Source organism: Arvicanthis niloticus, chromosome 5 (genome assembly GCF_011762505.2).
Source record: "Arvicanthis niloticus isolate mArvNil1 chromosome 5, mArvNil1.pat.X, whole genome shotgun sequence".
Classification (NCBI taxonomy): domain Eukaryota; kingdom Metazoa; phylum Chordata; class Mammalia; order Rodentia; family Muridae; genus Arvicanthis; species Arvicanthis niloticus.
Window position 1 is genome coordinate 8,343,419 of NC_047662.1, and position 27,962 is coordinate 8,371,380.

At 50.7% G+C, this 27,962-nt stretch overlaps 1 protein-coding gene across 1 annotated transcript in view; it reads left to right on the forward strand.

Annotated features, from left to right (window-relative positions):
* Window positions 1-26,585, forward strand: part of Plod1 (procollagen-lysine,2-oxoglutarate 5-dioxygenase 1) — a 27,082-nt gene extending 497 nt beyond the window's left edge. The window contains exons 2-19 of the mRNA XM_034502809.2: window positions 3,922-4,013; window positions 5,020-5,156; window positions 5,494-5,657; window positions 7,773-7,885; window positions 9,181-9,244; window positions 10,653-10,750; window positions 11,692-11,793; window positions 12,307-12,438; window positions 14,598-14,719; window positions 16,271-16,375; window positions 16,638-16,763; window positions 17,440-17,581; window positions 18,706-18,819; window positions 19,392-19,457; window positions 20,065-20,169; window positions 21,296-21,442; window positions 23,291-23,416; window positions 25,767-26,585. Of these exons, the coding sequence (XP_034358700.1) occupies window positions 3,922-4,013; window positions 5,020-5,156; window positions 5,494-5,657; window positions 7,773-7,885; window positions 9,181-9,244; window positions 10,653-10,750; window positions 11,692-11,793; window positions 12,307-12,438; window positions 14,598-14,719; window positions 16,271-16,375; window positions 16,638-16,763; window positions 17,440-17,581; window positions 18,706-18,819; window positions 19,392-19,457; window positions 20,065-20,169; window positions 21,296-21,442; window positions 23,291-23,416; window positions 25,767-25,922 (2,111 nt within the window). The 3' untranslated portion in view covers window positions 25,923-26,585. The remainder of the gene's footprint in view (window positions 1-3,921; window positions 4,014-5,019; window positions 5,157-5,493; window positions 5,658-7,772; window positions 7,886-9,180; window positions 9,245-10,652; window positions 10,751-11,691; window positions 11,794-12,306; window positions 12,439-14,597; window positions 14,720-16,270; window positions 16,376-16,637; window positions 16,764-17,439; window positions 17,582-18,705; window positions 18,820-19,391; window positions 19,458-20,064; window positions 20,170-21,295; window positions 21,443-23,290; window positions 23,417-25,766) is intronic.
* The last annotated feature ends 1,377 nt before the right edge of the window (window positions 26,586-27,962 follow it).

Genomic DNA, 27,962 nt, shown 5'->3' on the forward strand with positions numbered 1-27,962 from the left:
AAGTATTTCCTTATGTTAACCCCATTTTCCAGCTTCACAAACTGAGGCTCCAGAGTGTGTCGATTGATTTCCCCCAAGGGCACGCAGCTTGTGGGCATTGGAAAATGACTTCATCTCCCTCTCTGGGTATGTCTGGTTCCCGAGCCTAGCTATGAGTTCTTGAGGGTAAGGGGATTTGGATTGAAGGAGGTAGGCGCGGCATGCAGCTGGCATTAGTTGTTCCCATGTCGGTTGGACTCCCAGCCAAGCGCTCCTTCTGCTTCTCCAAGGGCTACTGGATTCCTAACTGTCCCACTGTGGACCACCCAGACAAAACCAAACCAGCCACATTCTCCAGGGCATCCTGTGTGTCCCGCGCGCCCCCCCCCCCCGTCCCCCATCCTGCTGGAGACCTGGGACCTGGCCTGGACATGGTGGGTGATAGGAGAGAGGAGGTCTCTGGTGGGTGAGCTCTGTTGGTAAGAGCACTTGCCTAGCTTGTACACAACCCAGGGTTTGATCCCCAGCGCTGCATAAACTAAACACGGTTGTACACGCTTATAACCCAGTACTCGGAGAGGTTGAAGCAGGATTATCAGAAGTTCAAGGTCATCCTCAACTACATAAAGGGTTGGGGTTGGTCTAGGCTACATGAGACCCTGACCAAAAAAGGAAGGAAGAAAGAGAAAAGAACGGGACCTGGCTTTGAACCCTGTGTGCTGGGAACCACAGGTTTTTGCATGCCTGCTACATCTGCACTAAGTTATACACAGGGTCACATGCCTTCCACGGTGGTGACACACAGTCTTTGAGAAGCTTGGCGTTCTAGACCCGAACACAGGGTGGCAATACCTCATTCCTAGAGATCACAAGAGATTCCTCAGATGAGGCCAGCCCCGGAGTCCTCTTAAAGTCAAGGCTCTGGGTGTTTTCTCTTCAGGCTCAGAGCAGCTAATTATTTTTATAGGGTCTAATCTAGCATTGTAGGAAGACAGATGAGAGACTGATAAGTCCGACCACAGGTTGGTAATGTGTGTGCAAAGGCCCGGTCCACCCAGTGGCGGAGCCCAGTGGTGGGAGCCTGGAGCCCTGTGGTACCCACCTCTTCTCCATCTTACTTCTCCTGCTTCCCTGATGCATGCTCGGATATTCCAGACCATCCCAGTTACTAGAGCCTCAGCTGACCTCTAGGAAACCCAGAGTGGGGGGCAGATGCTCCCCATTGCTGAAGACATGGTCCTTCATCCTGATCCAGGGGTGGCAGACGAAAGTCAGTGCCTGAGGGTACTCGGCTCCCTCTCTTGGAAGGGTACCTACCCCTCTGTGCCAAGGATGGAGGCATCACCTGACAGACACTGAGTTCGGTACTTCAGGCACTCACTGGGTCTTCATATTAATCTCTAAAAGACGACTCCTTTATCCATGGTTCCTGTGGTGGAGAATTCCTGAAACTGAGGCATGGGAAGGCTGAATTCCTTGCTGAGCCAACTGTTCTTAACACTTTGCTCTACCACCGTGCCTCTTTCATCTCTGCCGACTGGGGTCACGGTTTGTCCAACTGGGGAAATCATTACTGGACTTTGGGCAGCAGGAGGCGACAGCTCAGCTTTCGGGGTGCCAGGCCCATGTGGCTCTGGCAGCTGCTGAGCAGGTGGGGGTGGGGTGGAGTGGGGTGGGGTGGTATCCTGGTGGGATCCATACCTCCTGTTGAGGCTATGTGGGTGACTCAGAGCTCTGATGGCTTTGATGGTGGACTGGAGAGAGGGTACCTGCACTGGGGGAGCCTGGAGAAGCCCTGGCAGTTCTGGATTCTATCCTTAGTCAGCTGTTCTACCATGCTGGGTGCTGTAACAGGTCAGGGCTGTGGTGGTGGTGCGTGCCTTTGATCCCAGAACTCGGGAAGCAGAGGCAGGTAGGTCTCTGTGAGTTTGATGCCAGCCTGGTCTACAGAGTGAATTCCCGAACAGCCAAGGCCCGTGTTGGCCTATGATACTCTTCCTGCCTCCTTTTGGCCTCAGAGCTGGTGACTGGGTTGGTTCTTCTCACCTGCAGGGAGACTTCATTTTTCAGGCAAGAGTTAGAGGCAGCTTTCTTTCTTTCTTTTTTTTTTTTGTTTTTTTTTGTTTTTTTTGTTGTTTTTTTTTTTGCTTGTTTTTTGTTTTTTTTGTTTGTTTGTTTTTTTCGAGATAAGGTTTCTCTGTATAGCCTTGGCTGTCCTGGAACTCACTCTGTAGACCAGGCTGGCCTCGAACTCAGAAATCTGCCTGCCTCTGCCTCCCAAGTGCTGGGATTAAAGGCGTGCGCCACCGCCGCCCGGCTGGAGGCAGCTTTCTTCTCTGGACTCCCAGGGTTACGTAGGGAAGTTACTCCTCCAAAACTGTTTATGGCATCTTCTGCTCCTGCCCAGGCTCCTGAACCCACCCGCCTAGGTCCTGCCAATTCCTGCTTTGCCCTCTAGCACTGATCCCTTGCAACAGGGACAGCTTCCTGCCTAAGCAGCTTGAGAGACCTGGTCCCCTTTGTTCTCTCAGCTCAAACTCCTGATGTCCAGAGGGAGGGGAAGGGGAAGGCCTTACCTGCCTGCTGCTGGCCTGGCTGGTTTGTTGTTATTGTTTGTTTTGTTTTTGAGTGTGTGTGTGGGGGTGTGGGGTGTTCTGTTCATTTAGATAAATGGCAGTCCTGGGTTCAGAGTAGCCATACCAGCCACTGAACAGTGGGCCTGTCCTCCAGCCTCCAAGGGCAAACATCTGAGTGGGAATTACCTGGCCTGTGAGGAAGGAGAGGGGTGCTATTATGCCTGGCTCTGAGATTTTGGGCGAGAAGGACAGAAGCCATCAGTTAGACTCAGGCTGAAGAAAAATCATACACAAATCATAAAACGAGTCTACCCTCTGGCCACACAGAGCCACGGACACTGGGCAAGGCATCCCCCTCACTAGTCAGCCCCACTGATTTCTTTCATTGTGTGCCAAGTGTCTGCCAGCCCCGACAGGGAGGGACTTTACTGTCCTTACTGCCTAAGGGAAAAACTGAGTTCCAGGGGCTTGCCCTGGGCCACACAGTTTCTAAGAGGCAGTGCTAGGATCTAAGCTGGCAGGCCCGCTCCTACCCTCCCTTCTCAGGTGACACAGCCTCACGGTAGGGCAGTTGCTTCTAGCATGTTCTGTTGCAGAGGTGAAGTCACACTGCAGAGGCTGGGAGAGGTCCCTTGTTAAGAGAGTAACAAAGCCAGACATGTTGAGTGTGGTGGTGCATGCCTGGAATCTCAGCATTTGGGAGTGGAAGTAGGAAGACCAAGAGACAAGTGCCAGGGCAGCGTTGTTACTTGTTGAGCTGGATATGGGCCTGGGTCACATGAGAACCCCTTCTCAAAACGAGAGAAAGGGAGAGGGAGGAAAGATGGTACCAGCTACTCTGGCTACAGACATGGACGGATGCAGGGATTTCAAGTTGGTTTCCATCCCAGGCAGCCTGAACTGGAAGCATGGTATTGGGGAAGTCAGCCACGGAGGTTTGAGGAGGACCAGAGTGGATCAGTGTGTCCACCCTCAGTGCATATGCAGAGAGCAAGTGGCCTCTGAATCCTATACTTACCATCCCCAAACATGCCCAGCATGGGCCAGAGAGAACCTCCCATGGTCAGCCCTCAGGACATCCTCCCTTCAACCCCCACATGATGCCTGCACATTCTAAAGCCAGAGACTTCGTTTCACAAGGCAGGATGCACCCCATCCCCATTGCTATCTGGCATGTTTGTCAGTTCCTACATACAAGGACCCCAAGGGAGGAAATCGGGAGACAAGGGTTACGCTCCTGTTTTTTCCTTAACCCACTATATGGTCCGTGGCGTAGCCTGAGCCCTTGGCTGTAGTGGTGTGATGAAGACCACCGTTCAAGGCTCATGTCCTCATTTCCCCTCAGCACGCCCTTCTCTGTCCACAGACAACCTTTTGGTCCTCACTGTGGCCACAAAAGAGACCGAGGGCTTCCGCCGCTTCAAGCGTTCAGCCCAGTTCTTCAACTACAAGATCCAGGTGAGGGCGTCCTGGGTAAGGCAGAGACAGTGTGTGGGGTGTGTATTTGTGTGTGTATGGGGAGTCCAGGGACTAGGGCATCTCCTTCCCACAGCTAGGGCTCCTGGGACAGATTTGGGTGCCAAGAGGAGGCTTCCCAGAGGCTGAAGAGTGAACCTCTTCAGCAACCTGAAGAGTTAGGATGAAGGGTGGAGTGTGAGCAGATTCTAGGAGGTGAATGAGAGAGAGCGTGGAGCCTAGAGAAATGCAGGGTGGTACCTGGATGGCAGCGTGCACAGGCCTCTTTGGGAAGGCTAGTGTAGATGGCAGAACCTGGGAACCAGCATTCCCACAATTCCCTGGGGCATCTTATAGTAGACGTGGTCTAAACACATGCTCTGGAGTGTGTACACTGATTGTCTGCCAGGCGTGAGCTTCATGTCATCTTTGGTCAGTTCATGGGGCCTGCCAGCAGGAAGTCAATCCTCACCTCAGTGGACCATTCTGAGTGATGGACACTGGGGACAGAGATACTCAGCCTCGTCATGGCCTATACAGAGCTGGGTATGAACCCAGGAAGAGAGTGTATCAGCTGCCATGGTTTGTGATGAAACAGGTTGTTATTTCAGATATAGCTAGATCCAAGGTCCCAGACATCAAAGGGTTTTATTTTTCCATCTCCAGAAACAGGCTCTCTCCATTGTGGTAAGGTGACTCTAGTCCCAGACTAGACACCACAACTTTTCAATTGGCTCTCAGCCAGTCATGACAACCTTGCCTTAATTTTAACTACAGTCCCAGGGAAGAGTCTGATAGGTCATGTTTGGGTTGTATGCTCAAAGCTCTAGCTATGGGAGGGGCTGAAGAGGTGGGGTGTAAAGATTGGTTATACACGGTCACATGACCACCACTGGGCATCGCCTGGTATGGTTTCCCTGCCCTGAGTTAAGAGGAAGCAAAAATGTCCAGTGCCCAAACTGGGTGGAAGAATATTTCTCTACCAAAAGCTGGGGGCCTCTCTCTGCAGTCACTGGGCCTGGGGGAGGACTGGAGCCTGGATGGAGGACCATCAGCAGCAGGTGGAGGACAGAAGGTTCGGCTGCTGAAGAAGGCACTGACAAAGCATGCAGACAAGGAAGACCTGGTTATTCTCTTTGTTGATAGGTGGGTGTACAGGGAATTGGGTCCTGGGAAGGCAGAGTGGTGTTGGGGGCGGGGCCCCAAATAAGACCTTTCCTGGACATCAGGAGGCTCCCTGGCTAAGCTTATCTAAGGTCAGGAGACCCCAGGGTATGTCTCTCTGATGTAGGCCGAAGCTCCGCTTGGTGAACCCATCAGAGGTGTGAGCTGCCGAAGATGATGGGGCAGACTGCAGAGTGTGGTGTGCAGATCTGTCTCTCAGATGGTGGCTGGTGCAGAATGTGAGGGAGTCCTGATCCCTGTGTCCTCCTGTGGGTGCTTTCTCTAGAGCTGCTTCAACTTCTTCCTGCTTTGTTTACAGTTATGATGTCGTGTTTGCCTCGGGACCCCGCGAACTCTTAAAGAAGTTCCAGCAGGCCAAGAGCCAGGTGGTCTTCTCAGCAGAGGAGCTCATCTATCCGGACCGGAGGCTGGAGGCCAAGTATCCCACAGTCTCTGATGGCAAGCGATTCCTGGGCTCTGGAGGTAAGAGGTCATGTGCAGGATGTGAGGTCTGGTACCTGACGTTGCAGTGGGTCATGGGTTTCAAATGCATACTGTCTCAAAGAGAGCCTCTGAGGGGGGTTCTCCTCACTCTTTGAAGAGCCACCTAGCAGTGCTGGAGAAACTGAGTCACCTCTGACACCTTCACCTTCCACATCACTTCTGCTTTCCAAAGATCTCTTAGAGCCCAGAGACTCAGTGGGCTACGTGAGACCTTGTTTCAAAAGACCTGACAATCTGGGTTTGATCCTTAGAACCCACGTGGTGGAAGGAGACAAGCAGTTCCCTCAAGTTGTCCTCTGACCTACACGTCCCCATACACACACACACACACACACACACACACAAATACATACTCATACACACAGATGTACACTCACTGTCATACACACTCACCCTCTCACACACAAACATATCCCCCACTCATACATACACTCACCCCCACCATTCCCCCACATATACACACCCCACACTCACCCCCACACACACTCACATTCACACACACACTCACACACATTCACACACACAAACATACCCTCCACTCATACATACACTCACCCCCACCATTCCCCCACATATACACACCCCACACTCACCCCCACACACACTCACATTCACACATACACTCACACACATTCACACACACAAACATATCCCCCACTCATACATACACTCACCCCCACCATTCCCCCACATATACACACCCCACACTCACCCCCACACACACTCACATTCACACACACACTCACACACATTCACACACACAAACATACCCTCCACTCATACATACACTCACCCCCACCATTCCCCCACATATACACACCCCACACTCACCCCCACACACACTCACATTCACACACACACTCACACACATTCACACACACAAACATATCCCCCACTCATACATACACTCACCCCCACCATTCCCCCACATATACACACCCCACACTCACCCCCACACACACTCACATTCACACACACACTCACACACATTCACACACACAAACATATCCCCCACTCATACATACACTCACCCCCACCATTCCCCCACATATACACACCCCACACTCACCCCCACACACACTCACATTCACACACACACTCACACACACACATTCACACACACAAACATACCCTCCACTCATACATACACTCACCCCCACCATTCCCACACATACACATACCCCACAGTCATACACACACACAACACACTCACACACTCTCACACACAAATGTATATAAATAATCAAAAGCAAAGAACAGGGTTGGAGTGTGTGGCTGAGTTGGCAGAACGCTTGCCCGGGAGCACCAAGCTTTGGGTTCCATGGCCAGCACTACATAGGTGGTATGGTGCCACACCTGCCATCCCAGAATTGGAGACATGGAGGCAGGAGTTCATAAGGTTGTTCTTGGCTAACTGATAAGAGTGAAGCCAACCAGAGCTATGTGAGACCCTTTCTCAAAAACAATGAAAAACCCCCATATCAACCTTTTTACACCTACAACCACTACCTCCTGGGCTTCATTCTCTCCTGGTGCTGAGCCTGGATTTCAGCCCTTTTCAGTCCTTTCAGAGAGTAGAACCCACAGGCCTCACCCTGCCTCAGCCGGGAGAGCTATTCTCACTGGCGTAGAGCTCACACAGGTGCCAGGGCCTAGTGGGGATGGGGGGAGGTGATAGAGGGGGAGCTAGCCTGTTTCTTTCCTCTCTGCTTGTGCACCCTCACTTCTTCCAGGAGCACCTCTGGGCTTTCTCTACTTGTCAGGGCTCTGACCCTGGAGTGCTGTGTGACATTTTTCCAGCCTCTCCCCTTCTCTGATGCAAGTTGCTCAGATGATTATATAAAAGGGAATCCAAGGATTCTTCCAAATCTGCTTTCTAGGGGCCTAGCACTTAATGGGTGCAGCTCAGCGGGTTCCTTTGGTCTTGGGGCTGCTCCTCTGGTGGCCTTAGCTGGCTTGTATCCCACCTCCTCTCAGTCAGAAGAGAAGGGGCTAGGCTTATGAGTAAGGCAGTGGGAGGCGGCGGGGAATGGAGGAAACCAGCACAAGAGGCTGGAAGCTAAGCGTCTGTCTCTGTCCCCACTACCTCTCCAGGCTTCATTGGTTATGCCCCCAGCCTCAGCAAACTGGTGGCCGAGTGGGATGGCCAGGACAGTGACAGCGACCAGCTCTTTTATACCAAGATCTTCTTGAACCCAGAGAAGAGGGTGAGAGGTGTTGGGTGGGCTGGGGAGAGGGGTCCGGGGAATCCTGACCCTGGGTCCCATTGGCCAGGCTGCGCTGGGGACAGCCCTCTGGGATCTGAGCAAATGGGTTGGTGTCTCAGTCTATTTGGGCTGCTGTGACAAACTGCCATAGACTTGGGGGCTTTTAAATAACATGGTCATTGCTCAGTGTTCTGGAGTAATGAGTGCACCATGTGTGAGTTAAAGCCAAGCCTGTGGCATAGCTCAGTGGTAAAGATGCCTGCTGCCAAGCATAAGGACCCACATGGTGGAAGGAGAGAACAAGCTTCTGGAAATTGTTCCCTGACCTCCATACGTGCACTGTGGCGCACGCTCACGCGCGCGCGCTCACACACACACACACACACACACACACACACACACACACACACGCAGCAAAATAAATAAATGTATGGGACTAAAGAATTGGCTCAGTGATTAAGAGCACAGGACCCAGGTTCTCCTCCCTGCATCCACATGATGGCTCACTGTTGCCTGTAATTCTAGTTCCAGGGGATCTGATGCCCTCTTTTGACCTCTCAGGGTACAGGCACATAACACACTTACGTGCAGGCAAAACACTCATACATATAAAAATAAATAAAATTTAAAAAGCCAGGCCTGATGGTGTCTCTGGAATCCTAGCATGTGAGAGACTGAGGCTAGAGGATCATCCCAAACCATCCTCATACTTTTTTTTTTTTAATTTTTACTTTTTAAGATTTACTTATTTTATTTATCTGAGTACACTGTAGCGTCTTCAGACATACCAGAAAAGGACATCGGATCCCATTACAGATGGTTGTGAGTCACCATGTGGTTGCTGGGAATTGAACTCAGGACCTCTGGAAGAACAGTCAGTGCTCTTAACCTCTGAGCCATCTCTCCAGCCCTCCTTCATACTCTTTAAGATCCTGTCTCCGAAATCAAAAGTTAATGTATTAAGGGATGAAGAACAATACTGTTAGCATGTCTCACAGGAATGTTGTGAAGATCAGATTCATATATGGACATAGGAACCTGGGACTGGAGACTGATACATAGTAACCTACGCCTCATGACATGTGCTGTCATGTGGCTAGCATCCTTATGGTTGAGCCAGCTGCTTCCTTAGGTTCCTGCCGGTGTTGAGACTTCCCGGTTCTCTGTGAATAGAGCCAGGATGTGGCAGGCTGAGCTAGTGGGGGGAGGGGGCAGGCTCCCCTTGCTAGGTGTGCTGGGGACCTGGTGTTGGCTGGGGCCTGTCTCTGCTGCAGCCCATGCTGTCCTAACTGCAGGAGCAAATCAATATCAGCCTGGACCATCGCTGCCGAATCTTCCAGAACCTGGATGGAGCCTTGGGTGAGCGGCAGCACTGCGAGTGGGTTGGGCCGGAGAGAAAAAGGGAACATGGGGTTTTAAAGGGGAGGAGTGGGACCAGAGAGAAGAGGAGGCGGGGTTTCAGAGGGAGGAGGGGTGGGGCTAGAGAGGAGAAGAGGGGGTGGGTGGGGTCTCAGGGGGATGAGGGGTGGGGCTGGAGAGGAGAGGAGGCGGGGCCTCAGGGGAGGAGGGGTGGGGCTGGAGAGGAGAGGAGGCGGGGTCTCGGGGAGGAGAGGAGGAACCTGAGGAGGAAGGGGAGCTGAGGTGAGAGGCTTGAGTGGCTGGAAGGAGTTGAGGAAAGTTTTCCTAAGGAAAACCAAGTGGCTCCTCCTTGTGCTACGCTATTGTCAGCCTCCTGCCCAGGTCCCCAGAGACCCTCCAGATGCTGTGGGAACAAAGTTGTGTTTCTCCGAAGGTGGGAGAAGGGCAGCTGTACACTTAGGAGGAGGCAGTGATATCCATGGCAGGGTCCTGGCCCTCAGCCCCGCCCTGCGTGACATATCAGTACGAGTGAGCCCTTCTTGGGCCCAAAGCTGGTGATCACTCTGCTACATGTCTTCCTGATTGTCATAGACAAATCCCCCCCCCCCCCAGTGCTGTCCCTTGTGTCTGCAGCTGGGATGTTTTAGTCTTTGCTGCTCCTTCCCCCCCCCACTTCCGGCTCTAGTGAGTCACCACACTAAGGACTGGGGTCATTGTGTCCTCTGTGCTCCCTCTGTTCTGTTGTGTCAAGTACTTGCTGGCCACACATTTACCCCCTGAAGAAGGGATTTCAGGGCTGGGAGGTGGCTCAGTTGGATAAAGGCTCTTGTTGCCAAGCCTTGGAGACCTGAGGTTGAGCCCCAGAAGCTTCATGGTTGAAAGAGAGAACCGACTTTGACAAGGTGTTCTCTCTCCTCCGTGATCCACAGACACTACATAAATAAATGCAATTTCAATTTTAATTTTTGGGACAGAGTTTCTCTCTGTACCTCTTGTCTTGGAACCCGTTCTGTAGGCCAGATAGGCTTTGAACTCAGATATCTGCCTGTCCCTGCCTACTAGGCATGCCTGGCTAAGTATAATTTTTTAAGACGCATGGCTGGAGGGACAGCTCAATGGTTAGGAAGTCTTCCAGAAGATGGGAGTTTGGTTCCTAGCATCCATGGCAGGCAACTCATGGCCACCTGTAACTCCAGCTCCAGGGGAGCTGATGCCTCTGGCCTCCTGGGTAGTTGCATTTATGTGCACAGACAGACAGACACACACACACACTGAAAAAGAACGAAAACAAAACGAAGGTATTTACAGAAGGGGAAACTGAGGCTTAGAGGTGTGAAGCGACTTGCAGAGCCGAAGCCTACGGGCTCCCAGGCTTGGGTCCTGTGTCATTGTGCTTTCTGACCCCCAGATGAAGTCGTCCTCAAGTTTGAGATGGGCCATGTGAGAGCACGGAATCTGGCCTATGACACCCTCCCGGTGGTCATCCATGGCAATGGGCCCACCAAGGTATGGTGGGATCAGTCTTAGGGCCCTATGGGACGAAGTCAGAGTCCCATTTCTTTTATTGTGACTGCACCCTGGGTGGGGAGGACTGACACTGTTTTGGGGTCCTCTGATACATGGTGTCCTGTTTCTCTGTTGTGGGGGGCAGGCCCATTCTTGATGGACTATATAACCCACAAAAGACGCCAGTGTTCCATCTAGGCTTCAAGGAAGATTCCAGAATCATCTTGTGCTGTTGTGATATGGCAGTCATTTATTCACTGAGTGAACATGTATCAGATGTCTGCACCAGGGACCAGTCTGTCACATACAGGAGAGTTACTGTGTTCATGGTGTAGTGGACGGGGCTGGGGGCAGATAGTGGCTGGGACAGCAGACCCATGGTCCCAGAGGACTGGTTTGTGGCTCTTAGTATGTTTGCCAGTAACCAGCTTTAGAAGCCTGTGGGTAGGGAGAGGAAGAGAGCCGGGGCAAAAATTGCAGGTCTGTGGCTGGGGGTATAAGTCAAGGGTAAGACTATCCACCTAGTGTGCCTGAGGCTCTGGGTTTGATCCCCCAGGGACCACATAAACCAGGTAGTACAGACCAATAATCCCTGAACTTGGAATCAGGAATTTAAAGTCATCCTTGGCTACATGGTGAGTTCAAGGCCAGCCTGGACTAATTGAGATTCTGTCCACTGCCACAAAATAAAAGAAAAAGAAAAATGCAGATCTTGGTTCCACCTAGCTCTGCTGTCTGGACTCCTGTGAGGACAAGTATCTAGGAATCTGGGTTTTTATAAGTCCCCAGCTCCCTTTTTACAGCCAGGATGCCCTTCTGCATGACGGGGTTTTCCTCCCGAGACAGCGAAAAATGGCAGGCAGGGAGAAGGAATTTGCTGTTGGCAGCAGGGTATGTGGCTGGCTTGGCTCCTCTCCAACCGTGCACCCGACTCCCGACAGCTGCAGCTGAACTACCTGGGCAACTACATTCCTCGCTTCTGGACCTTCGAGACGGGCTGCACCGTGTGTGACGAGGGCCTACGAAGCCTCAAGGGCATTGGGGTGAGGCCTGGCACGAGCTGAGGGGGACAGTTGAGGGCAGTCCCGTGAGATGGGGGAGAGGAGGAGGTTATCTTGACTAGAATGGTGCTTTGGTGAGAAGTGGAGAGGCTATTGTCCGTCTGTGGGTCACCCAAGTCCAGCTTTCCTCCTGGTGTCCGAGTCCACCTTCTTCTCCCTAGCCCGTCATGCCCCTTTACCCTCTTCCTCTGCTGTGAGACTTGTCATCATTTATGGCCCAGCTTGAACACCACATCAGCCAGGATCTGGTGTCATGCTATCCATTGGCCTTGGTAGGAGCCTGGGATCTGGTTGTACTTTCCTAACCAGGCGTCGCCATGTGTCCTGCCAGCCCCATGCCTGCATGGCCTGCTTCCATCTGTGACCTGGGCATCTAGTCTCCCACATAGGTGGGCTATGTGTCTCCACCTCGGGTTTCCTTAGGCTGTGGTAGGGGCTTGGTGACAGGCAGTGACTAGACCCTGCTTGACTCTTGTGCTGTTCTTCTCTCTGCAGGATGAAGCTCTCCCCACTGTCCTGGTCGGTGTGTTCATTGAACAGCCGACACCATTTCTGTCCTTGTTTTTTCTGCGGCTGCTGCGCCTACGATACCCTCAGAAACAGATACGCCTCTTCATTCACAACCAAGTGAGTGGACACTACCTTGTGGGGCTCGGCTCGAGGGCCTAAGACCTCTGAGGATATCAGTGAGTCTGGGATGAGTGGAAGTGGGCAGTGGGCTGTGTCCCTAAATCACTAGACTGACTAGGTCAGGCGGACTGGGCTTGTAACCCAGCAATATGGCTTCTCTTGGTTGTGTGACCTGGGGCATCAACCTTAAACTCTCTCCTTCTGTCTTCTCACTAGTTAACTTGAGGTCAGAATTGTGGTAATCACAGAGAATTGCTGCAAGCATCAAAAACAAGTTAACCGCACAAGTTAATGCACAGAAGAGTAAGGGGGTCAGGAGGAGCTGGCTAGCTACTGAGAAAGCTGAGGTTTGTAAGTTCAGAGCCAGCCTTGGACTGTGTAGTGAGCTTAGCCTTCTCCCATAAAAACGTTTTATGAAGGTTAGTTTAGCTGTTGTACACTTGCTTAGTATGTGTGGGCCTTGGGTTCTAAGTATTTTAATTTTACAGTTATGTGTATGTGTGTGCGCATGTACACGTGAGAGCAGGTGCCTGAGGAGGCCAGATGAGGGTGTTGACTCCCTGGAGTTGTAGGTGGTTGTGAACCATCTGACATGGGTTCTGGGAACCAAGTGTGGGTCTTCTGGGAGAATGGCAAGTGCTATTTATTTATTTATTTATTTATTTATTTTTAGTTTTTTTTTGAGACAGAGTTTCTCTGTGTAGCCCTAGTTGTCCTGGAACCTTGCTCTGTAGACCAGGCTGGCCTTGAACTCAGAGATCCACCTGCCTCTGCCTTCTGAGTGCTGGCACTAAAAGTGTGCCCACCATTTCCAGCTCAGTAAGTACTCTTAATGGATGAATAGTCAAATCTCTCCAGTTTAGAGTCCTCAGGTTTTACCCACAACAGTAAGCAGGGGGACAGGGGAAGGCTGCCATTCACGGGTAGTGTGTAATGGGTAACCTTGGGTCTTAGTTAGCTTACCTATTTGTTGCTGTGACAAAACACCATGACCAAGGCAACTTACGAAATAAATCATAAATTGATTGGGCTTATGATTCCAGAAGGTTGGAGTCTGTGATAGTGGAACAAAGGCATGGAAGAGCTGAGGAGAGCGCACATAGAGAGTCACGAGCAGCAGGCAGAGTGAGAGAGTAGTAGGGACTGCAGAAAGCTTCTGAAATCTCAAAGCTTGTCCCTGCCCCCATGACATGCCTCTTCCAACAGGGCCACGCCTCCTAATCTTTCCCAAACAGTTCCACCAACTGGCACCAACTATTCAAACATATGAGCCTACGGGGGGGGGGGGGGGGGGCACGACACCCTGACTGTTGTCACTTTTGTTTCCTGTCTCTTTAGTGCTTCTGGGTATGCTTTGATGACAGTCTCGTTGGGTTACCATTGCTTTAGCAGCTTCAGGGGACATGGGTACAAATCCTGAGCCCTGAGCTCTGTGGGGAGCAGGCCTGGTAGTTCAGCACTCTTCTGGCTAGGTAAAGTCTTGTCTCTCCTCTGCTTTTGATATGTCTTTGACTGACCAAGTCTTATGTAGTCTATGGAGCCCTTTGTCCTCTCTGAGCTTTGCTCAGATGCCTGTCTGCGTCTCCCCTGTATATCTTCCAGCTGTAACAAGATGCCCTGTACCAGGGACCTGTAGTCTTCCACACAGCTTGGCTCCCTGCCCAACTTACCTGCATTCACCTCCAGTGTACATCAAGCCCCTACGGACAGAAAGGCAACGGGCCATGCATCCCAGGATAGCATGTGTTGATGATGATGTTATACCACAGTGTCAATAGATTGGACATCCCTGCTTAGGTTTAGGACTGAAAAATCCTGTTCTCTCCATGTCCCCAGGATAGGGGCCCCAGGTGCAGACTGCCATGTATGCATGCAGGTCCCCTGGTACACTGGTTAACATGGCACCCCAAGATCATCAGAGTTTCTGGATGTGGGGTCTTTGGGAGGAGGGGCTGTCCTGATGACAGAGCTGTGAAGAGGCCAATGGGGCCTGGCCTGGCCCGGGGTAGATGAGCATGGAAGGATCGCCAGCCAGGGAAGGGCATCCTGACAGAGATGCAGATGGCAGGAGTGTGTCAGAGACAGCATTCTCTGGCAAGTGACAAGTGACGGGGGTGCTGTGTCTCCATCTGTCCCTTGCCTCCTCACCACCCCAGGAACAGCACCACAAGCTTCAGGTAGAGCAGTTCCTGGCGGAGCACGGCAGTGAGTACCAGTCTGTGAAGCTAGTGGGTCCTGAGGTGCGAATGGCCAACGCAGATGCCAGGAACATGGGCGCGTGAGTCACTCATGGGTTCTCTTTGTTCATGGTAGTGGGCAGATGGGCCATGGCATTGGGAGCGGCAGGCTGGGAATTCAGAAGGCTCTTAGTTAGGGTTTTACTGCTGTGAACAGACACCATGACCAAGGCAAGACTTATAAAGGAGCATGGCAGCATCCAGGCTGGCATGGTGCAGGAGGAGCTGAGAGTTCTACATCTTCATCTGAAGGCTGCTAGCAGAATATTGCCTTTCAGGTATCTAGGATGAGAGTATTATAGCTCACACCCACAGTGACACACCTACTCCAACAAGGCCACGCCTACTCTAACAGGGCCACACTTTCTAATAGTGCCACTCCCTGGGCCGAGCTCATACAAACCATCACAATCTCCAACATAGTCCTGATCTTGTCTGGGTTTCAGGGCTCTCCTCTGTGAAGTGAGGAAGTAGTCTCTGTCAGGACAACTTGGGGGCTGTTTGATCCTCAGCAACATGTAAACTGGCCATGGTAGCCCACATTTGAAATATCAGGCTGGAGGGTCAGGAGTTCAAAGTCATCCTCAAATTCTGTAGCTGGCTTAAGGCCATCGGGGGCTACGTACTGTTTCACAAAAATGAATCTTCCTGTGTCTCAGTCTGGGGCCGGCAGACTTCCTTCAGACTTCCTGTAAAGTACTGGATAGTAATCAGCTCTGCTGGTCAGCTTGGTGGGCTCCGTCCGTCGCCCTTACTGAGCTGTCTGCCTGTGTAACATAAAGATGGCCACCGATGTATAATGAGTGAGTGAGACTGCTCCAGAAAGATTTTTAGTTAGGGACACTGAAATTTGACTTCCTCACAGGAAGGTGTAATTTTCTTTTGATTCCCCCCCCCTCGTCATTTAGGAACAGAAAACCATTCTGGGTAGAATGAACTTGGCGGTGGGAAGCCTCAGGCCAGGGACCATTGCTTTCCGAGCCCAGGCTAGTTGAACAAAACGGATCTTTTAAGGAAGGGTCTTTTGGCATTTTGAGGCAGGGTCTCATGTACTCCAGTCTGGCCTTGAGCTCACTGTATAACCAAAGCTACCCTTAAACTTCAGGTTCTCCTGTCCCAAGTGTTGTATACCAGTTGTATATAGGTGTATACCATCATATCCAGTGGCATGCTTTTTTTTTTTTTTTTTTTTTTTAAATGTGGGATACTAGAAATAAACCCAGGACCTGATATATACTAAGCAAGTGGTCTGCCACTGCTGGGTACCCCCAATTTCCATTGGTACTAGTTGCTTAATTGCTCTCAAGACAGGCATTGTTGAGCCCTATCTGGTGGTCTGTACCACCCCCCCCCCACCATTTCCCATCAAGCCTTTGCCATTGCCAAGGCCTTAATCTGAGAGCTCAGGTGCCTGTTAGAGTTGGGAGGGGGACCTTTGAAGTCCCAGCCTGCTCCTGAGTTCCCATGAGTTCTAAGGCCCTTTTCCCGGTACATCATAAAGCCAAGATATGATGACAGATGTGGTATCTTCTGAGGATGCTCTGGGACCAGCCTCTCCCTTCCCCTCCCCTTCACCCTTTTTCTTCTCACAGAGACCTGTGTCGCCAGGACCAAACCTGCACCTACTACTTCAGTGTGGATGCTGACGTGGCTCTGACTGAGCCGAACAGCCTGCGGCTCCTGATCGAGCAAAACAAGTAAGACTGTGGGTGGCCTCCTGAGCAAAGCCTGGTCAGGCTGGGAGGCCCCTTGACTTGCTACTCCTTGGGCTTCCAGCCTGACAACTTCAAAGGTTGATAGAATGGCACCTTCCTGGGTCTATCCCCAGCATAGGAGGGATGAGGTTTCTGATGAGCCAGGCTTGCTCTACCCCAGAGGTTCCGGTATGCGAATCACAAATTGCCGGGCTCCTCCCCTTCCCCCATCTTCAGTCTGGTCTGCCTGTGTCCCCCTACTCAGGAATGTCATTGCGCCACTCATGACGCGCCATGGGAGGCTCTGGTCCAACTTCTGGGGGGCACTGAGTGCAGATGGGTACTATGCCCGCTCGGAGGACTACGTGGACATTGTGCAGGGACGTCGTGTGTGAGTATCCAGTGCCTTCATCTCTTCTGGGTTTGTGGTACCTCTCCTCTGCATTACTGTTCTGGTTGCGCTGAACCTTAAGCAAAGGGGACTAGAGTCAGACACACAGAAGGATTCCTGAAAGTTATCTTGGGCTCCCATGCCCAGGGTGAGATCAGCAATGTTGAGTTAGGATTTAACTCAGTAGTAGAATGTTTGCAAGGCCCCACGTTCGGCCCCCAGCACAGAAATGAAAGGAAAAATGTCCGATTAGATCTGACAAGATGGCTCAGTGAGTAAGGGCACCTTTTGCCAAACCTGACAATGTGAGTTTGGTATCCGAGACCCACATGGTGGGAGGAGGGAACCAGTTGTTCCCTCTGATCTCCACCCATGTTCTGTGGCTCAAACATGCACACCCACATGCATGTACACAAAATAAAAACATAAAAAGCAGAATAGCACCCTCAAATGATGAATGCCCCCCCACCCAAACATTGCCTGTGACCTCAGGTTCAATAGACTCAACTCTTGATTCTCCTGCCTCAGTCTCTCAAGTCCTGGAATTACAGGTGTGTGCCGGTACTCCCAGTTTATTTATAATTTTGATACAGCCTTTTCTTCCTGTCTCCGGGCTCCTAGGCTCTGAGCCCTCAGTGAGCCTGTGACCCTGTCATCTCCTCTCCCTCTCCCTCAGCGGTGTCTGGAACGTGCCTTACATCTCGAACATCTACCTGATCAAGGGCAGTGCCCTGCGGGCCGAGTTGCAGAACGTCGACCTTTTCCACTACAGCAAGCTGGATCCCGACATGAGTTTCTGCGCCAATGTCCGACAGCAGGTCAGTGGGGCTTGGGGGGGGCATGTACTTGTGCCAGGGGTGTGGTCCTCCAGCCTCGACTGGCACTCTGGGCCATCTTGTTGGTGTAGGTAGGAGCTTCTGAGGGCTCTAGGGTGAGGCTGGTCTTCCTGCCTCTTGTCTCCCAGTTTCTGGGATTATAGACGTGTGTCACCACACCCAGCTCATTCATTATTTTGAAAGAATCTAAAGAAAATTGAATATCCTGCTTCAATGTAGTCTGGCAGATATGTCCAAGAGACATTTATGTGTCTTCATGTCTTGCCTTGTCTCGTATCTCTCATTTTTTGGTGTGTGCGTGTGCATGTGTTGTTTTGAGACAGGGTTATGCTCCTGCTTCTGCTTCCTGAGTGCTAGGATAATAAATACACATGTATGTGACATCCACCTCCCACTGAGCATTTCTTTGTGATTACTGGCTTTGTTTTAGTGTTGGGATCAAACTGAGTGTCCCGAGTGTCTCAGGAATGTGAAACTTTTTCTGTGTGTGTGTGTGTGTCTGTGTGTGTTTGTCTCTGTGTGTGTGTGTTCATATGTGTGTCTTTCTGTGTCTGTGTGTGTGTGTGTGTGTGTGTGAGAGAGAGAGAGAGAGAGAGAGAGAGAGAGAGAGAGAGAGAGAGAGAGAGAGAGAGAGAGGGTGGGGGAGTGTGGTGCATGTATCCCACGGCGTGCCTGTGGAGATGAGGAAGTTTCACAAACTTGGTTTTCTCTATACATGGGTCCCAAGAATCACACCTGGGTTGTCAGGCTTTTACCTTTTCTCCAATCCTGGTGCATTTGTTTTGAGGTTTTCCCCTGTGATCAGCATGTCAGGATCACAGCCCTTGGGGTGTTCTTGCCCTACAGACTTGAGGCTCTGGGTTCAATCCCCAGTGTGACAAACAAGAAAGAGAGGAAGTGGGAGAGAGTCCTTTTCTCTCATCTTCAGTCCTCCAGGAAGCCTTTTCTGATTACATCCCTGGGATAGGCTGTGCTGGGTGCTGGGGACACACACTGTACTCACAGGTCTTTAATCTGGTTGAATCTGGTTGTGAGGCACTGCCCTGACCCCCCTTCCCTGGTGTGTGCAGGATGAGGAAGCTTTTCTGTCCATCAACTCTCTATAGGAGGTGTTCATGTTCCTGACCAACCGGCATACCTTTGGCCACCTGCTGTCCCTGGATAACTACCAGACCACCCACCTGCATAATGATCTCTGGGAGGTGTTCAGCAACCCTGAGGTAAGACCTGGGTGGTTGGACCTGGGCTAGAAGTCAAAGAGACTCCAGTTGGCTGATCTTGTCAACTGGAGACTGCATGAGTGACCTGTTCTCCAGGAGTCCCCACTCACCTCCAGGGATCTAATCTACGATAGAGGGACACATTGCCACCTAGTGGAGCAGGGAGCTATGATGTAATTGAGCCTTTTTAACCTTCGGGCCACCCTTATTTCCATTCTAAAATGGGTCTTCCCTGGCTTGGCTTACCCTGAGGGTGTTGCCTCGATCAGAGGAAGCAGCAGTTGGGACAGTATGTGACAGTATACACAAATGATGGGGCGTGTAGCAGACATTTGTACATGCCTACTCACAGACACAGATATGTGCAAATGCGAGATCCTGTGTATCCTGACAGCACTCCCAGACCCAGCAGGCACAGGTAATTTGCCTCTGACAGGGTCATACCTACTCATGTTTTGAGGGGCCTGAAGGCTGGAGACTCTTTAGGAGCCACTGATGTTGTTATGCTTGAGGTGACCACAGCTGACCCAGGCCAGGCCTGGAAACCCCATTCCGTGTCATATTCTCTACAGGACTGGAAAGAGAAGTACATTCACGAGAATTACACCAAGGCTCTGGAGGGGAAGCTGGTGGAGACGGTAGGGGGTTTCATAACCCACACTTGCTGCTGTGGGAGTACATGGGGGCGGAGCTTCGATATGTGTGTGTGGGGGGAGGAGGCGCCTGTCTGTCTGTCTGTCTGTCTGTCTGCTCTGGCAGTGCTTGGGGTAGATTGGCGTTTCTCGCAGCAGCATTTTCCAGCTGAGGTCTGTAGATACTTTGAGAAGGACAGAACTGCTGGGCATGATGGTGTAAGCCTGTAATCCCAGAACTCAGATGGAGCTGGAGGCAGAAGGATTATCCCCAGATAGAGCCTCTGAGCCAAGAGTGAAGGATAGGGGCTCTCTCTTCTCACTCACACCAGTAGTGTCTGCCCAAGGTGCACATTCTCCCCAGGCTGATACTGATAGCAATGGCTGTAACCTTGGCTGGAAAGTCTGTCTGGTCTCTGTCTTTCTTCAGCTTCTCAATCAATCTAATAGCATCCACTGAGCCCTTACTCCTTGGGGACACTCAGAGAGTTCCCTGAGGATCAAGGAGTGGACTGAGGGAGACTCATGAGGAACATGCAGGGGTTCCCGTATTTTGAGAAGGACATGGTGCTGTCAGTCCAGACCCCCATAATGGAGTTTTCACCCTTCCCAGCCTTGTCCAGATGTCTACTGGTTCCCTATCTTCACGGAGGCAGCCTGTGATGAGCTGGTGGAAGAGATGGAACACTATGGCCAGTGGTCTCTGGGTGATAACAAGGTAATGCCTCAGATGCCTGGGAGGCTGCAGGGGGATTGTCCTTCTAGGTTCTTCTCCTGGTTACCTAGCCAGTCTGCCCAGGACTCTTCTTTCAGGGTGCAGGCAGGCAAGAGCACAAGGTTTAGAAACAGGGTGTGAAGATTTCCAAGCAGACATTGCCACTTGTGTGGCTTTGAGCTGCCTTGAAGTGAGGTTCAAACTTTTTATCTCCTGGCTTGTCTGGTGAATGCTTCAGCTTCCTGCCCCGGGCGAGCATTTGAAAATGGGGAGAAATGAGCCAACGTGGTACAAAGGGCATTGGGTACCAGGTCCACGTTCATCAGACATCTGATGCAAGTGGCATGGTGAAAGTTGTTGTCTGGAGTCCGTGACTACACATGACTTGGGAACTTTCAGCGTTGCCCTTAAAAGATGCATTTGATCCTAGATCTCTGTGTCTCTGGCTGGCAGAACTCTGACCCTACAGCTGGACTAACTGAGCAGGTTACCTGCCCAACCTGTTTATTTCAGCGTCTGGGAAGATCCCTGCTTTAGTGACAGGGACAGTCATGAACCCCAGAACCTCAGTGAATGATGTTTCTATGACATTTCTAAGGGACTTAAAATGCCATGTAACTCAGTGGCAGAACACCTGCTCAGTGTCACAAGACTCTTAAGTTCAGTTCTCAGCACCAAAGACAAAACCCCAAAAGCACCCATGCATTGCCTCCTAGTTTCTGAGGGTCAGGATCCAGGCATGCCTTACCTGGGTCCTCTGCCCGGGATCTCATAAAGCTGCAGTTTGGGGATCTGCTGGAGCTGTTCTTTGTCTATGGATTGAGGACGCATTATCAGCTCATGATGTTGTTGCTGGAGCAAGTCCATTCCCTGAAGCTGGAGAACAGAGCCATGAATCCTGTTCAAGATTCTCTGTTAAAAGGCTCACCTGATAGATCTGACCATCCAGGATAACCTCTCTGCTGATTATCCCAAAGCCAATGGATTAGGACTTTAACAGCGTCTGCAACGCCCCTCTTCTTTGTCATATAATGTCCTATCTTGTACCAAGGTCAAGGGGAAAAGCCTGGGTATCAAGGCATGGGAGTCTGGGTGGCGTCTTAGAGTCTCTCTCTGTGGTTACTTCCAGGACAACCGTATCCAGGGTGGTTATGAAAATGTGCCCACTATTGACATCCACATGAACCAGATCACCTTCGAGGGGGAGTGGCACAAGTTCCTGGTGGAGTACATTGCCCCCATGACGGAGAAGCTGTACCCTGGCTACTACACCAGGGTGGGTCTGCATGGAGGCAGCAGGATAGGGGATGGTGGGCACAGTTTTAGGGAGAGGCTAGATGTTTTGGTGTCCAAGAAGAATAATATCTCTACCCCATTAAAAGAGGTATGAAGGGAGGGAGAGAGGGATTGTATGTTTGTGTGTGTGTGTGTGTGTGTGTGTGTGTGTGTGTGTGTGTAGACACAGAGCCGCTGGGTGGAGCCTTGAGAAGCACCCATGGATCTAGCATGCTATCTATCTCTATCTCCATTCATCTATCCATTCATCCATCCATTTATCTTATCTCTCTTTCTCTCTGTCCATCCATCTATCTATCCATCCATTCATCTATCTATTTATCCTATCTCTATCTCTCTATCTATCTTTCTGTTTATCCATCCATTCATCCATCCATCCATCCATCCATCCATCCATCCATCCATCCATGTATCTGTACTGGGAATTGAATATAGGGCTTTACATGTCTAAATAATCATTTTACCATAGAGTTACATCTCCAGCTCTCTCTCTGCTTGTTTGGCCTCCCAAATCTAAATCTTGATTTCCCTTTTTCTTTTTTTTCTTTTGAGACATGATCTCACTAACTTGCTCAAGCTGACCTCAAACTCACTTTGTAGCCCAGGCAGGCCTAGGACTTTAGACTCTTTTTCCTTCAGATTCCCAAATAACTTGGATTATAAGTGCTTACCATCTAGTTAAGTGTTCTATGCCTTTATTTATTTGTTTGTTTATAAATTTATTCAGTTTGTTTTGCTTTTTAAAATTTATTTTTAATTAAATGTAGCTGTGTGTGGATATGGGTGCTTGAGGGGGCCAAAAGAAGGCGTTGGATCCTCTGGAACTGGAGTTACAGATAGCTGTGAGCTACCATGTGAATGGTAACTGATCCTGGATCTTCTGCCAGAGCACTCTGTACTCTTCACCTCTGAGCCATCTCTCCAGCCTTGCTCTCTGTATCTTTAACCCTTGCCTTTATCATCCCACTAGTCCACCAGAGAAGCCACTAAGCTGGCTGCAAGCCCATTCCATCCCCTACTGTCCTGCTGATGTCATTTACCAGCCCATCTTCATGGCTGCCAAGCAAGCACTTCATCAGCTGTGCTGCTGGCTCCCATTTCCTCTACCCCACCCCCATTTTGGCCTTTTGAGACAGGGTCTTTCTGTATAGTCCAAGCTTGGCTAGAACTTGTTATGTAGACCAAGCTGGCCTCAAACTTAAAGCAATTCTCCTGCCTTACAGGCATGCCTGCCTGTTTTAGTTAGGGTTTTACTGCTGTGAAGAGACACCATGACCAAGGCAACTCTTATGAGGACAACATTTAATTGGGGCTGGCTCACAGGTTCAGAGGTTCAGTCCATTATCATCAAGGCAGGAACATGGCAGCATCCAGGCAGGCATGGTGCAGAAGGAGCTGAGAGTTCTACATCTTTATTTGGAAGCCACTAGGAGAAGACCGGATTCCAGGCAGCTAGGACAACGGTCTTAAAGCCCACGCCCACAGTGACACACTTCCTCCAGTAAGGCCACACCTACTCCAGAAAGGCCACACCTCCAAATAGTGCCACTCCCTGGACCAAGGATGTTCAAACCACCACACTGCCCTTTTCTTTTTCTTTTAGTTTTATGTGTATGAGTGTTTTGCCTGCATGTATGTCTGTTCACCATGGGTGTACAGTGTCTGTGGAGGACACAAAGGTGGTCGGGTTCTCTGGGACTGGACTGGAGTTGCTAAGGGTTGTAGTCATGTCAGGTGAGATGGAGCCTCACAATGCGCTCTGCCTCTCCTTGGCCCTTTAAGCCTCTCTAGACTGATGCAGGCTTTCTCGCCCCCTGCCCTGTCACAGGCCCAGTTTGATCTAGCCTTCGTGGTCCGCTATAAGCCCGATGAGCAGCCTTCCCTGATGCCTCACCACGATGCCTCCACCTTCACCGTCAACATAGCCCTGAACAGGGTTGGGGAAGATTATGAGGTGAGCCAGGACCTCAGGCCTCAAAGGCAGGCTGAGGGAGGAGCCAGGCTCTGGTGAGCAAAACCCAGTGGTTATGACCGAGAGAGTCCCAGGGCTCAGAGGGAGATGGTGCTAGGTATGTAGGGAGGGCTTCCTGGAAGAGTAAACCAGGGCACAGCTTGGCAGGTGGAAGTGTCTTCACAGGAACCACGGCACAAACTTCAGAAGGTTGGGGCAGTGTTTCTGCGTCCCTCCTTCTTCTTCAGGAGCCCTGTGTCCTGTAAGGCTTCTTCAACTGTTTCCTTCTGTTTTTGTGTGAGTTGTGAGAACACATGAGGGGGACCCAGGTCACGGCTTATCAGAACCCCCCATAAATACTGAGTGACAGGCACTGGTAAAGGAGCTTGGGGACTGTCCTCATGGGAAGGAAAAAGGTTTCCTAGGGAGTAGGGAGACTGTTAGCCTTGGTACAGGGCACAAACTTGTGGCTGGAAGAAAGCACTAGGGAAACCAAGAAGGCACTGAGGTCAAGGAAAGCCATTCTGAGGGCCTCAGCTAGGCCTCTGTGTAGGGCCAGTGAGTGACCTAGCTTGGGCCTCCATTCATACCCGTATGCAATTAAAAAAAAAAAAAAAAAAAAACTATTGAGAGCTGGTCTCACCATGTAGCTTTGGCTGGCCTCAAACTCACAGAGATCTGCCTGACTCTGCCTCCTGAGTGCTAGGCTTTAAGGTGGGTGCCGTCAAGCCTGGCTACAATTACTTTAAGTTCTTCTGGACTTGGCCCTGGAGTAGGCAGTGTGAAGGACACCCATAAAAAGAACTGTGTTGGGACTGAAAGGTAGCTCTGTGGATAGCACGATTGCCTAGTGTGTACCAACCTCTGGGTTCACTGTGACACTATATAAAACCAGCCATGGTGCTACACATCTGTCATCTCAGCACTTAGGAGACAGAGGCAAGACAACCACAAGTTCAAGATCACGTTCGGCTACATAGCAAGGTCTGGGCCATCCTGAGCTACATGTGACTCTGTCTTCAAAACCAAAACCCAAACAGCTATTGTTACAGGAGCTTTACCAGAGGGAACCACTCAGACTGTTTATAGCTAATTGAAAGCTGACTAGGACCACATCTAAGTGTCCAGAACACAGATGTTGTTTTGTTTTTTGAGACAGGGTTTCCCTATGTAGCCCTGGCTGTCCTGGAACTAGCTCTGTAGAGATCCACCTGCCTCTGCCTCCTGAGTGCTGGGATTAAAAGTGTATACCATCACTGCCTAGTATGAGAACTTGAAGTTTTTAAAGGCAGAAACCAAATAATGCCATCTCACTTGGCAGCTGCAGAGAGCTTCAAAGAAGTAAACAGTTTGAGAGTTGGGTAATTTTCCATGGGCTTCTCCATCAAGGAGATCACAGCCTAGCTAAGAGGCCTCAGCAAGAATATGAGACAGAAGAACCTCTGTCCTATCACATTATATTTTAAAGAATTTAACAGCAGGAAGTTATATGTGGTGTAGCAGCACCTGGGAGGCAGTGACAGGAGGTTCTCTGTGAGTTCAAAGCCAGCGTGATCTATATAGTGATTTCTGGGATTGCCAGGGCTATGTAGAGAGACCCTGTCTTTTAAAAAGCCAAACAAAACAAATTAACAGTGAAGCAATATATTCCTGAGCCATGAGTTTTCAACTAGGAATGGTTTTTGGCCCCTGGGGAGCATCAGCAATTCCTGAGGATATTTTGAAGTGTCAGACTCTGAGGTTGTTACTGATACCTAGTATGACTAGAGGCCAGGATTACCCAGGACAGCCTGGGCAACAAAGTATCTGTAGTTCTAGGAATGAGTAATGTGTCCCAGAGGCTCTCTTGCTTCCTAGGCAAGTCCGCTCCTGCTGAGCCACACCTCCCAAGCAGTAGTGAGCGAAATGTATTGATGAATGTATGTATATGTTGTGTTTGTGGTTCAGACAAGGTCTCCTGTAGTCCCGGTTGGCCACAAACTTGCTATGAGGCCGAGGCTGGCCTTGAACTCATAATTCTTCTGTCACTACCTTTTGAGTGCTAGGATTACAGGCCCACACATAAAGAGTATCTGTGTATATACTCTTGCTTATCCCCGTCAGCTGTCTACAGAAGCAGAACCTGAGGTTTAGGGGAATTACAAACTAAGAAAAAGGGTGAAGGATGGAAGTGACCTTTGCCCAGGGATGCCTGACTCCGAGGTCAGCCTCTGCATCTCCTAGTGCTTTCTCAGGCATCCCCAGCCCCTCGGTGCTGATAGGCCCCTTGGCCATGATAGAACAGAGGACTGGGAGCTATAGGGACAGGGGATGAGAACTGGGGAAGAACTCATGGATGATTCCTCTCTCCCAGGGCGGAGGTTGCCGATTTCTGCGCTACAACTGCTCCGTGAGAGCCCCAAGGAAGGGCTGGGCCCTCATGCATCCTGGGCGGCTCACACACTATCACGAAGGGCTTCCCACTACCAAGGGTACCCGCTACATTGCTGTGTCCTTCGTCGATCCATAACTGCCCAGTGCCTGCCTCTGTTCAACCTATCTCTTCATTGACAACCACTGCCTAGCAGCCCCTGGGGCCAAGGAAGCCAATCCAGCCTCTGATTCCTGAATTCCTGTTGCTCTTGAAGCCTCTGGTTGTAAGGATTGGGTGCAGACCAGAGATAGGGCGTCCCCTCCAAGATTGGGGCTGCCCATGGTGCTCCCACCAGTCTCAGGAGATGGTGGTAATGTTCATCTTCCTGGAGTTCCCAGCCCTCCTTCTTCCTCTGACTTCCCCTGGGGCTAGACTTCTGCCGGAGCTGCCTGGGATGCTGGAGAGTCAGAAGCTTTGCCTAGAGTACCTCTGGAAGAGCTAGCCCCCAGGATTCTGTTTCAAGTTTCAGTGCCACCAAGATCTGGGTCAGCCCACCTACAGCAACTCCACCTCTGAACCTAGGACTGTTGGTGCCTTCTCTTCCAGGTTTTTATCACCAGAGCAAATAGTTGTCTCTATTGAGACTGTAACTCGAAATCCTCCCAGAGGGGCAGGAAAGACATCTGTGACAATGTTTGGTTCTCTACTGATCCTGCTTGGGGGAGGGACATATGTCCACACTGTACTGGGTCACCCTGTCCCGATGCCTCTGGAGACAGGGACAGAGATGAGAGTTCTATTAAATGTTGTTCAAACCACTGTATGAGAGAAGCCTGGGGTGGGGCAGCATACACGTGACTGGCAGATCACAGCAGGGGGTGTTGTGACATTCTGTGGCTGGAGGGACAGGCTGTCAGTAGACTGTGGGACTCCTGTTTCTCAAACCCAGTGCCTTGCGACCTCTAGGGTTCATTTGTGTTTTATAAAACTCTCTGCTATGAACTGGGAACTGGCTGAGACATATTGTTTCAGTTGCCGAGACCTGCATTACTTGTCACTGCTTCTTAGAGCCTTTGCCAGCCCTTCCTGCAGCCTTGAACATAGAACACAACTTTGGGTGGCCTCCACCTCACCCTGGGCACACTGTTTCTGGTTATAGTTTAGGACATTTGCTATTAAGATCTAATATCCGCTGGGCAGTGGTGGCGCACACCTTTAATCCCAGCACTTGGGAGGCAGAGGCAGGTGGATTTCTGAGTTCGAGGCCAGCCTGGTCTACAGAGTGAGTTCCAGGACAGCTAGGGCTACACAGAAAAACCCTGTCTCGAGAAAAAAAAAAAAAAATCTAATATCCGTGTAGCCCACGCAGGACTCCACCTCAGTTTGAGTCCTTGTCTGAACCCCAAGAACTGGCATTACAGGAATGCTGCTGCCATTCCCTGCTAAGAGCTACCATCTATCCATCTCTTACTGTAAGCCAGTTATATGCAAGTGAGGCCCTCAGCACACAGCCCTCCTGGGTAAGAGCCATTTCTTCTTCACAGGAAGAGAAATAACTGTTGGCTTAGGGAACTGGGATTTGAATACAGTTTCTGCGATTGAAACTATCAAACCCCTGTCCTGAGGGATTGTCATCCATGGTTATAAGGCAGAAAAACAAAACAAAACAAAAAAACCAACCAAATGTACTTCACTGTAGACTCTGTGGTCAATGTAAAGCATCAGCAATGGCCGTAAGAACAAACCAGTGTAGGAACGGTAGGGAATGGCTAGCTAAGTATAAGCTATTGCTCTAATTTATATGAGGTTTGCCTCCCAGGAGACTTTTCCCCGTGTCTGAGGCAATTTTTTGTTGTTGTTGTTGTTGTTATTGTTGTTACAACTGGAGAAGGGGGTGGTATTGGCTTCTAGTAGACAGAGACTAGAGGGGAACTGGGCAATTCCTAACCACTATGGACAAAAAAAGATTTATCTTAAAATGTCAGTAGTGCTAGAGAAGGCTTGTCAGCAGATGCCACTCGAAGATGTCACGGAAGCTGTGTGACCTCATGTGACCATGTGGCCTTAGTGTGAGGTGGGGGGAGGGACAGGGTGTCTAGTCCTGGTAGGCAAAGACCCTGAGGTCTGGAGGATGTAGACGGCTGGAGGAGGTGGGGTAGGCAGGTCAGACTGTAAAGGACTGGATCGGAGGCAGCT